This window comes from Maniola hyperantus, chromosome 26, assembly GCF_902806685.2.
Source record: "Maniola hyperantus chromosome 26, iAphHyp1.2, whole genome shotgun sequence".
Taxonomy (NCBI): domain Eukaryota; kingdom Metazoa; phylum Arthropoda; class Insecta; order Lepidoptera; family Nymphalidae; genus Maniola; species Maniola hyperantus.
The window spans coordinates 5,440,002-5,452,414 of record NC_048561.1 but is presented as its reverse complement, the minus strand read 5'-3'; the positions used below and the strand labels follow the sequence as shown (position 1 = coordinate 5,452,414).

General features: G+C 40.7%; 2 protein-coding genes across 6 annotated transcripts in view; both read left to right on the top strand.

The window, feature by feature from the left end:
* Positions 1-12,413, top strand: part of LOC117994121 (zinc finger protein 260-like) — a 63,677-nt gene that overhangs the window by 45,316 nt on the left and 5,948 nt on the right. The window contains exon 5 of one of the 5 annotated variants that reach the window (XM_069507684.1): positions 10,566-11,664. The exons of 3 other annotated variants lie outside the window; for them this stretch is intronic. In XM_069507684.1, coding sequence (XP_069363785.1) covers positions 10,566-11,641 — 1,076 coding nt within the window. In that variant the 3' untranslated portion in view covers positions 11,642-11,664. Of the gene's footprint in view, positions 1-3,854; positions 5,013-10,565; positions 11,665-12,413 lie in introns of those variants that run through there. One more of the 5 variants, XM_069507683.1, reaches the window with a different exon arrangement.
* On the top strand, positions 912-2,246 carry LOC117994124 (zinc finger protein OZF-like). Its single transcript, XM_034982005.2, has one exon. It carries the CDS (start codon positions 951-953, stop codon positions 2,037-2,039), a length of 1,089 nt encoding a protein of 362 aa, XP_034837896.1. The 5' UTR covers positions 912-950; the 3' UTR covers positions 2,040-2,246.

Here is a 12,413-nt window from a genome sequence, read left to right as displayed (position 1 = left end):
TACTGTCTTCAATAGCGTTAGATATTCAGTAGATATAACAAAAACTGCATAGTCTATTTTAACTATAAGTCCCGCAAATTGCTATTGCGCTGGCACCATGTCTCATTAGAATAGAATAGAATATATTATGTTTATTCAAGTAAACTTTTGAATCGTCAGGTAGTTTAATTTACCACATTAACATCGAAATGACGTCATTTTGACGTCAGCGGAAATAAAAATATACCATCAGCTCGACACTTCAGTCTAGTGCTGGCGGCCACGCGCATTAGCAATTTGCGCGTGTTAGTAGTGTGAATGATGGCTTATAAGTGGCACAAATTCACAGTAGAATAGGACCCGTATCACAGTTTTTCACTAAAATTTATGATGTGTATGTTTTATCTATTTCTAGATACCTACACTATAAACTGAGCTACACTATTGCCTACAACGACTTAAGCTAACCCTAAGGCTGCGTTCCCACTGTGGAATATCGGTTAAACTATCATATTATAGGTATCGGCCGTGGCTAGTTGCCATCCTACCGGCAAAGCCGTGCCGCCAAGCGATTTAGCGTTCTAGTACTGCGTAGAAACCGACCCCTTACCGGGTTTAATGAAACTGCCATACCCCTTCCAAGTTAACCCGCTTCCATCTTAGACTGCATTATCTCTTACCATTAGGTGAGATCGCAGTCAAAGGGCTAACTTGTATCGGAATAAAAAAACACTTCTTTAATTTTTACGCTACTGCTGCTACCTACCTATAAATTTATTATACCTTATCTAAAACTCAATCAATAAAAGTTTGTTAAACTTGCGAGAGGGCACTACAAAGGTCAGTATTGTTTTAGTAGTTTCTGCACTGATTTGTACCGAGTGGATATCGAGACTGTGGAGTTAAAGAAATTACTTTTGTTCGCAGTGTCGCCGGCCGAGCGACCGATCCCACGCACCAGTATATGGCAAATGACGATATATGAACGGCTCAACGCCGCCACTTTCCTACAGCATACCACGGTCACGCCATTCTTTTACCAGCAGGCGAATTTCAAATGCTTTTACTGCTCCCAAATCTTCCCAGAAGTCAACTCGGTGTTGCAGCACACATCCCTACATTCAGTGCCCGATAGATCCACTTTACTGAAACAGTATTTGAGAAAAGGCAAACGAGTTATAAAAGTCGATATTTCCGCTCTAAAATGCAGGCTCTGTGATCAGAAGTTTTCTGATCTCGATGACATAAGAAAGCATTTAGCCACTGTTCACCATCAAGAGTTTAATACGGCAGGGAACGGTCTAATGGCTTACAATTTGAGTTCGACCAAAGGTCTCCTGTCATGTCACAAGTGCGGGAAGACTTTCAACTCTTTCTTCCTCCTCAACAGACATATGAATGTTCACTTCAGCGTCGTCTGCGAGACTTGTGGCCTCGGCTTCATATCTCACCAACGTTTGATCAACCATCGCATTGTCCATCAGAACGGGGTACACAAATGCGAGAGGTGTCAGGAAGTTTTCCCGACAAAATTGAAACTGAGGTATCATTTATTTAAAAAGCACGAAGAACCAAATTCGAAGAAAAGTAAACCGTTGAAATGCCCGCATTGCTTGGAAAGGTTTTCGGAGCATTATAGGAAGATGACGCATTTGAAAGAAGTGCACGGGATCACCTTTACCTTTGACTGTCAAGTTTGTAAAGCTGTATACCCGACGCGAAGAGCTTTGACGGAGCATACGACAAAACAGCACATGCAAACGATACAGTGTAAAGTATGTGGGAAATGTTTTGGGACGAAGTCATTGTTGAAGATGCATATGCGAGGGCATACGGGAGAACGGAATTTCTACTGCACGGTATGCCCCAAGGCGTACATGCATGAAAGGACGTTAAAGGAGCACATGAGGGTGCATGGTCCGGTATGGAAGTTCACTTGTACGGAATGTGGGAACGGGTTTCACAATCGTAACGATTATAACAAGCACGTGAAGCAGTGGCATCCTCAGTGGCAGTTTAGAACTATTGTAAAGAACTTTGGAACTGGAGCAATAAGTTAGGCTGCGTTCCGTTTCTGTCTTGACGACAAATCAAATCACTTATTACTTGTAGAACCCTCTCAGTGCGCGAGTCTGACTCGTACTTGGCCGGTTTTTTTACAGTGACGGCAGATTGTCAAGACAATGTGAACGGCTAGCACGACAGTCGTAGAGCGATAAAAAAAACTTCACGACTAATCGTGGCGGCATCCAATAAGGACAGCTAGATACGATGGGAGGGGGGGGGGGGGGCGGACGGGACGACGCGGCCTTAGGGTTAGCTAAAGTCGATGTAGGCAATAGTGTAGCTCAGTTTATAGTGTAGGAATCTAGAAGTAGATAAAACATACACATCATTAATTTTAGTGAAAAACTGTGATACGGGTCCTGTAGGTCGATTTCGTAAAACCTGCATCAATCATTATTACAATCTGAATTGTTGTGATTGAATGAATTTGTGCAATTCTTGTTGCAACGTGATTGTGATTGTAACTGTCATTCTACCGCAATCGAGCAATTGTATTGTGAATTTGTGCCATTCTATCTTGCAGTACTTTTAGTTTATGTAATGAAGCTTTGCTGATTTGAAATAGTTGTCTATGAATGACATTTTTTTAAAAATAAACGTGAGTGAATTTTTTGTTGAAATTTTTATTTAAAACATTCTAACCTGATAATTCTATCACGAGTGCTTCATTTGATGACGTATGCGTGTCATTATCAATATCATTATTACCGACCACGACACGACAGACACGTCTATCAACCGATAGACGTCCACTGCTGGACACTTCCACAGGCCACGGTATTGCGCCGCCTGAATCCAGCGGCTCCCGGCGAAACGTTCGATGTCGTCTGTCCACCTAGTGGGGTGTCTTCCAATACTGCGCTGGCCACTGCGAGGTCGCCATTCTAGCACCTTGAGACCCCAACGTCTATCGGTTTTACTACACGAACTATGTGCCCTGCCCATTGCCACTTCAGCTTCGCAACCCGTTGAGCTATGTCAGTTACTCTAGTTCTACGGATCTCCTCATTTCTGATTTGATCACGTAGAGAAACTCCAAGCATATACCTTCCTCTATCGCCCGCTGAGTGACGTCATATGAGTAGGTACCTAGCCCGTAGGTCGGTTTCGTAAAACCTGCCTCAACCATTATTACAATCTCAATTGTTGTGATTGGCTGAATTTGTGCGATTCTTGTTGCAACAACTTTTTAGTGGTGTTAAAAAATTCGTGTGGATAATATAGGTACATCTATAACTATTAGTGCGTCTGTGTAAATGTTATGTGGACTATTTGCAACGTAGCTAGCAACTTAGGTAAGCGCATCATTATAGTCTATCCTCGGAGAGAAGTTAATATAGGGCTTTCTCTTGCTACCCCATAAAAATGACAAAGACAAAAAGTCAGTGGGCGTTAACCATTTTGCGTGACGAACCAATCACAAAAGAGCCTATGTTTTCCGTACTAACTTGTTCCGGTGAATAGAGTAGTACGAAAAACATAGGCTCGTTTGTGATTGGTTGGATTAGGCATTTATATGGGACTTGCTTATCTGCGTCTGCGTCGACTATACAAATTTCAAACCTCTATTTTAGGGGTTGAATTTTCAAAAATCCTTTCTTAGCGGATGTCTAAGTCATAAAAGCTATCTGCATACCAAATTTCAGCCCGGCCTGTCCTGTAGTTTGAGCTGTGCGTTGATAGATCAGTCAGTCACCCTCTCCTTTTATATATTTAGACTTCTCTTCGTTGATAGAGTATACCAGATACCTGTAGTGTTTTCTTGGATGATTTGTTAAGACTATCTGAATTTAATCTTTCTTTCACAGGCGCTAGACCGACGAGTATATGGCAACTAACGGTCGCTGAGAGAAATAACGCGACCACATTCATACAATTCACTACAGTGACACCATTCGTATTTATGGGCTGGAGCTTCAAATGCTTCTACTGCGCACAATATTTCTCTGACATACCTAAGTTATTGGACCATACCTCAAACCATGAGATACTAGATAGAGATCAGATTTTAGACAAACACGTTTCAAGAGGGAAACGTACTTTACAAGTTGATATATCGAGGTTGAAATGTCGGCTATGTGATCGAGCTTACCCAAATCTTGAAGCCATACGTGGTCATTTGATAAGTGAACATGATAAACAGTTCTTGCAAGCAAGTAATGGTATGACGGAATATAACATGGAGTGTAATAATGGGTACTTTGGTTGTCATGTTTGTAGTAGAGAATTTCCTTCATTCTCACTTTTGAATTCACACATGAACTCTCACGTTGGTAAAGTCGTGTGCGAGAACTGTGGTGCCGCATTCCTCAACCAGCATATGTTGATGAAGCATAGAGAAACGCATTTGGAAAAGAAATTTAGTTGCAAGCAATGCGATAAAATATTCCCGAAGAAGAGTCAATTGAAGTATCACTCCGAAACTGTACATAGAGGGAAAGGAAGAGTAAAAATGAAGAAGTGCAATCTATGCCCTCAAGTTTTCAAAGAGCATTACAGTAAATTGGTACACCTGAGGTTGGCTCATGGCATCGCGAGCACGTTTCAGTGTCACATATGCAAAACAAACTTCAATTCGAGAAGAACGTTAACAGAACATACCACTAGATATCACACGGAGAAGTTTAAATGTGAATTGTGCTCTAAATGCTTTAGCATAGAGTCGAAATTGAAACAACACATGCGAGGGCATACAGGAGAAAGGAATTTCGTGTGTCCAATATGCAAGAATGCATACATGCATAGCATGACTCTGAGGAAGCATATGAAAACTCACGATCCAATTTTTAAATTCTCCTGCTCTGACTGTCCAACAGGCTTTGACAGGAAAGACGATTATAAGAAACATGTAAACGATTGGCACGCTTTTGATGAAGCTGACGATTGAAAGAATGAACTAAAACAGTATGTTAAAGTTATCAATTTTGTTAAGTTAGAAACACCGCATGGTTAAAATAGTTTTCTACCTTTTTATTCATTCCTATTACAAAATGTCTAAGTGAAAAAATATACGCCTATAGTATAGTTATCTTAGTTATAGATCGTTGATAATCCAGATTAAAGATATTGTAAAACTCTAGATAGGTGTACCTAAGTTGGGTTGTTATAATGAAACCCAAATACTTTGAAAGGGAATTATTATCTTAAAGTTAAAATTATAACCGTTTTCCCCCCGGAGGGCAGAAAACGATTATTTAGGTTTCAGCCGGAGCTTGACCTACTTGTGAGATTACCCCCCCAAGTTTTGCGTAGTGGCAGTGCTTCTACCCTCTAATTTTGTATGTATTGATCACGTGACGTAGTCACGTCCGCCGCCGCCATCGCCGGTAAGGCGATACCGAACCAGTACTCTCACAAGCCGGCAAGGTATGAAAATTTTAGTGGGTCAAGCTCCGGCTGAAACCTAAATAATCGTTTTCTGCCCTCCGGGAGGAAAACGGTTATATTTAGGTGTTCGAGCCTTCGCTTGACCCACTTGTGAGAGGTGTTTATATTCTGCCGGCGATGGCAAGGCGTACTGTGACGAAAATTTAAATAGAATAAGTGCTTTGGGAAATTAAAGAAAAATGTAGCTTTATCCAACTAAAATCTTTACTATCTCTTATTATGATTTAACAAAACATCAAATATGATTAATTATTATGAAAATAGGTAAGAACTCAAAGAAAAGTAACAAAATCTATCAAAATATTCTCCAAAGATTGATTCATAAAGGTGTAAATGATTCACTTAGACAATCATTGTTAGGTTGGGACCTCTTCTGAGGAATTTCCTTGAAATAATATTTCAGAAAAGTATCCTGGCTCCTCCAATTTCCTCGACAAAGAACCTCCTCTAAATTGCAGTTTCTATTGGACCAAATGTCTGTATTTACTGCTGCTCTAAAGCTTCCAGGCGAAGCCGTAATATTCGCAGACTTAAATAGGCTTCGGAGCCACCCCGAAATGACAGTACGAGAAGCTGCTTTGACCTGACCCCTAGTTGTAATAAACAATCGAGATATTCTGCTATTCCGACGTTTTTTACTTATATCGATTAACTTCTTAATCCAAAAAGTGACATCTAATTTATGTATCTTGTTTTCGGCTAATTTCCACCCTGATTGTCTGAAGTTTATTAAGTCCGTTTTAGAACCGAACTTCGGCCAAAATATTATATTATCGTCATGGGCTTCAAAAAATTCGACACCGATGTCGAGTAAAGTTAAATCGTGTACTCTACGTCCAGAGGATAAAAGTAACAAGGCCGCTACATGACGAGATACTTGGAACAGACTGTCGACGTTACAACTATAAGTTTTCAAATAGTCTATTAACTGACCAACCTCCCACGTTAATGGCCTTGAAACAGGGGGTTGACTTAGGAAAATTGCTCTTAAAGTTTGTCTAACTACAGGGTGGTTACTTAGGTACTCGGTATTATCTGGTTTTGCAAACGTAACGACTACCGATTTATGAAGCGCTATGGATCTTGCAGCTAACTTTACTTGTTGGTGGAGATAACAAATGTATTTAGCAATATTTTCCGGATTTGGATCATCTACTTTGACGCTATTATCCTTAGCCCAACATCTCCAACGTGTCCAGGCTGGTTTATACGTTTTTAGTGTAGACTTACGCCAAGCTGTTTCTAGCAGATTACGATCTTCCGTCGCCCACGTCTCTAATAACCGGGACCAGCCTGTATTTTCCAAACCTGCAAACACATGTCTTTCACGGCTGGGGGTGGTCTCCTGGTTCTCAGATCGAGAAGGTTCTCTTGTAGATTGGGGATCGTGAACGGTCGACCCAAGGTTCTCTGAATCAATTCTGCTTTCCAAAATGTTTTCTCCCATTTTGGGGCTACCAGAAGATAAGTTCCTGAGCAGCAGGTTAGATGTCTCAGGACTCCGGGTATTAATGCTGGTGGTGGGAACACCCAGCCCAGGTTGAAGTTCCATTGTCGGCTGAAGGCATCGACAAACAGACAATTCCGATCCCTGGCATCTTCGCTGACGTATCTGGGTAAGATCGCTGACCTTGCGCTGGCAAATAAGTCTACCTCTGGTGTCCCCATCATCGTGAAGATCATTTGGAGAGCTTCTTGACTTAACGACCATTCTGGTAGTTCCTTCGCTCGGGATAGACTGTCTGCGATCCCGTTGTACTTCCCGGGAATATACCTTGCTATCAGGTTTATACGAAAATCGTTGGCCAAATGAAGAATTTTTTGAGTGATGCGAAGGAGCGGTAGGGACTTGGTGCCTCCCTGTTTCGTGATGTAGGCTACCACCGTTCTGTTGTCCGTTTGTACCATAACGGTTTGACCTCGTAACTGAGATCCCTTTCTCTTGATGGATTCCAGCACCGCCCACAGTTCCTTTTGATTGCTGTGCCAGGCACGTTGCTGTCGATTCCAAAAACCGTTTAACTTTTCGTTCCCTATCGCAGCGCCCTATCCAGAACTCGCTGCATCTGTTGTTATAAAAATCGTAGCCTCTTTCAGGTGGATTGGGGATATCTGGGTTATATTTCTCAGCCACCACTTCAGCTCCTTTAAAACGTTGGCAGGTATTGGATATTTCTTTCCTTTTTGATTTATTGGTAACTTGTTGGCTGCTATTTGTATATGACGACTGTGTAGTCTTCCCAATGGGATGATGAACGTTGCAAAGTTTATGTTCCCGAGTAACACTTTTGCTAGCCACCATGTCCACTGACGGCTCATGAGAAAACTCTTTATGAGTGCGACACATTTTATAGTTAGTCTTTGAGGTAACTGTCTGACATTTTCTTTGGTATCCCAAAGTATTCCGAGATATTCTATCCTCTGCGACGGAATGAGGATGGATTTTTGATAGTTTATGCACCAGCCCATATCGAGAAGATGTTTCTGAACATATTGGCAGTGTTGAGTCAAAATGTTTGGATTGGGATGGAGTAGAAGGAAATCGTCCAAATAAACGATTACCCGAATCCCTTTTTCCCTGAAAAAATTCGCAACCCAATTAGTGATCTTAGCAAATATATATGGAGCTGTCGCTAAGCCGAAGGGTAGGCAGGTCATTTCATATAATACCCCCTCAAAATGAAAAGCCAGAAATCGTCTATGATGTTTAGCGATGGGAATATGAAATGAAAAAAAAAAATTCGACTTCGATTCATTCTAGTGATGCGGTATTGTAAATATCTTGAAAATGCTTTCTTTGTTGCAAGAGACCGTGTGTAATTGCGCCGAGGCAAGCATCCATTTTCTCTAATAAGGTGACTGTTTGCCAATTAGGCGTCACAATTGCCAGCGTGCTATTCACCTTTAAACTGCTGAAAACAGGTGTGGCCTGAAACTGTTTTTGTACGTCAGCATAACGAATATTTTGCCAGGAAGGTTCACCCAGTCTCTGGCAATGTATGCCTTGTTTGACTAGAGTATCTTCTGCCCGTCCTATTTGTTTTCAGATTCCTTAGTATCCGGGGCAAAATCAAAGAAATTTTGTTCCTGGTCGATTGGATTAGCTTCCTGGGATATAGAAGGTTCTGGAAACTCCAAACTAGGAGCAACCCAGTCGTCCTCCTCGTCTTCTTCTTGCTCTTCTTGTCTATCCGAGTTCTCAGAATCTGGGTGGCTTACTTTTTGTGTTAACAAGAGAGTATGCTGCTTCGTAATCTCTAAAAGTTGTTCTAAAATTTTATTTTGCTGTTGCATGTAGCTCTCAACATTCCCGGCAGGTTCCGGGCTGTGAGCTCTCTTTCTTATATCCCTAGGTAAGGAATCCCTGGTTGATAAAACTGATCCTACAGATGCCGATGACGAAGCCACAGAAATTGCGGGCCCCTCAGCTTGATTCTTTAACGTCAGGGAAGCTTCCCGACGCGGAACAAGGTACTTCTTTAAGCTAGAGAGGTTTTCCATGAACCCATTGTACGCGTCAGTTGGATGAACCTTTTTCATAGTGGCGAAAGGGGAATAAATAAGGGCTCTCCCCAATGGTGAATTAATTAGGTCCCTTTTCACTAATTTATATTTCCGCTCGCTGAAAGCGCGAGGGCAACCGTAAGCGTGTGCTAAGTGGACGGTCGGTATTGCAAACCGTAATCGGTTCTCATCATCCGACGAGATCTTTTCTCCGAATAGATCGTGGTATCACGATATTAACACTAAAGATTTTAAATATAAATAAGTAAACTCTTAAGCACTGCTCACTTTACAAAACTTGAAGACGTACTGGTTCGGTATCGCCTTACCGGCGATGGCGGCGGCGGACGTGACTACGTCACGTGATCAAGACATACAAAATTTGAGGGTAGAAGCACTGCCACTACGCAAAACTTGGGGGAGTAATCTCACAAGTGGGTCAAGCGAAGGCTCTAACACCTAAATACATTATTTATGAAGCTTACAAGCCAAAGACAAAGACATGTGTACCCAGAATATTATAATAATATCCGACTGTAACCAAAGAGCTGTTATCTTTATTCACTATCTCTTGACAATAGGCAAAGCTAATTAATCAGTTTGTAATGAGACGTAACCGATTTAACGTGCTAATTCCTTATTACATTTTGCTTTACTTTACTGCCTTTTAAAGTCATAACATCATTGTACCTAAATCTTTTGTACTAGCCAGTTGTTAACGTTTATGCTATGTGTCCTTTAGTTATAAATCCTTTTGTATGTAAATACTTGTGTATGTGTAAATGTTGTTGGTTAGTCAAATAAAAAAAAAATAAAAAATAAAATAAAAATAAAAAAAAAAGCTCACACAATTTTATTTCGAAAGGTGAAGACAATTTTTTTTAAAGAATATAAGCCATGTTAAATGACTCATATTCCCCTTTCCTCTCCAACTAAGCGTAAAGCTTGTGCTAGGAGTAGGTACGACAATAGTGCAACGGGTGGGGTTTGAACCGTCGGCCTTTCGGTTTTCAGTCCACTCCTGTACCCGTTGAGCTATTGAGGCTCTATTTTAGCTCTATTAAATTCGTATACTTGTGTGTGTAACAACGCGAAGATATGCAGACAACAGCGCGGGGTCAAGGCACTTTTTGATACCTTCGAGTCTGCCTCGAAAAACGGTGGCCTGTTACCATGGTTGACCTAGAATTAGATAATAGATATAAAACATCTTATAACTGAAAATCTATACTGAAGGTCGAACTGAACTCATAGATTGGGAATTAGCTAAAAAACTTGTTTATCAAATTGTAAAACATAACCTGTAGGCACTATTAGAATGAAAACCCCTTTGATATACTTTAGAAGGCTTTTATTCATTGTTCACATAGTCATTATTTATATCAACACAAGGGCAAACACCTCTCTCTACGCGCCATTTTAGAGTGACGTTTCCCATAGATTCGCTACTCCGCAGAGCACACCACAGATAATACAATCACCTAGTTTTTATCCGTCTAACAGTACATATAAAAAAAAGGATCGTATTATTAATTAATTTAATCGATAAACCCAATGAAAAATATTAATCAGTATAAATTAAATAACTATCTCTTTACGTGTGTTAATTAAGAAAAATTCTATTTCAGCGTCACCTAGAGAACTCCAAACGAGTAGTAAATGGTCCATGACTTTGGCGGAAAGGAAAAACGCAGCGCACCTCCTAGAATACACAACAGTTACCCCATTCACTTACCTTCTATATCCGAGCTCATTCAAATGTCTTTTCTGCGAGGAAAAGTTCATGGAACTCCAGACGCTTTTAGAACATTGCAGACAACATGCAGTTCTAGAACATGACAAGATCTTGAAAGACGTTTTGAAGAAGGGCAAAAAGAAAATTAAAGTTGATATCTCGAGTTTGGAGTGTAGAATATGCGAGGAATCTTTTACAAATTTGGAGTATGTTCGGAAACATCTAATCGATGTTCATAATAAGGTTTTTACTAACGCAAGCAACGGCATGGTTGAGTTCAACTTGAAAACTACTGACGAACTCCTCGCATGCCATCTTTGTTCTCAAACCTTTCAAAGCTTTTTCTTGCTTAATAAACACATGAGCGTTCATTATAGCAACGCGGTGTGCGATTCGTGCGGCAAGGGATTTCTGTCTTACCAACGTCTAATAACACATATGGAAAGCCATAAAAACGGCACGTACCCCTGTGAAAAATGCAAGAAAATCTTCCCGAGCATCTCCAAACTGAAGTACCACGACGATAAAATCCATGGAAAGTTAGCCAAAGCGAAGTTGGCCAAATGCCACAAATGTTTGGAAAGGTTCGAACACCATTACGAAAAAGTTAACCATTTGAAAGATGTCCACGGTGTATCCTTCACGTATGCATGCGATACTTGTAATTTGGTCTTCAAAACGCGGCATTCTTTGAGCATGCATGTCATAAAGTATCATACGCAGAATATAATCTGTGAAATATGTAGGAAAACTTTTTCTGAGCGTTGCCACTTGAAGAAACATATGGCAATACACACTCAAGAACGGAATTACGTGTGTCCGATCTGTAAAAAGAGTTACAGATATGAAAAGACACTGAAGCAGCATTTGAAGAGTCATAATCCGGATTGGAAGTTCACTTGTGGTGTATGCTGGACTGGATTTTCGAATAGGACTGAGTATAAGACGCACAGAGCGACGCATTTGTAGCATTTGACTTCAAAAAAGGAGGAGGTTCTCAATTCGTCGGAGTCTTTGTTTTTGGGATATCATTCATGATTTGAAAATCATCTGTTGTTCTATATTTTATACTAAGTAGAGACTATTAATAAATTGCTATAGCTATCGATTAGAATTTGCGACATAGGTATAGTACGCGACAGGTTGAAATGGCAATAAGGGAAGGAATGCCCCGCACACCCACCCACACAGCCCCCGCGCTGTATCTAATTTAATTATAAAAAAAACCAGCCAAGTGCGAGTCAGGCTCGCACACCGAGGGTTCCGTACTATAGTCGTATTTTTTCGACATTTTGCACGATAATTCGAAAACTATGATGCATAAAAATAAATAAAAATCTGTTTTAGAATGTACAGGTGAAGACCTTTCATATGATACCCCACTTGATAAAGTCACTCACTTCGAAAGTTCAAAATACTAATTATTAGTTCATGACCACAATTTAATTTTTTTTGTGTGATCTAACCCTTCATTTCTAACAATTCACGGTTTCAGGATTTTTCCCCAAATGTCAGCTATAAGATCTACCTCCCTACCTGCCAAATTTCATGATTCTAGGTCAACGGGAAGTACCCTGTAGGTTTCTTGACAGACAGACAGACCGACAACAAAGTGATCCTATAAGGGTTCCGTTTTTCCTTTTGAGGTACGGAACCGTAATAAAAAAAACCGTAGCGAGCGAGCGCGGGTAACGTGCGGGTGTGCGGGGCGTCCCCCCGCCTCATACCCTGATTGCCATCT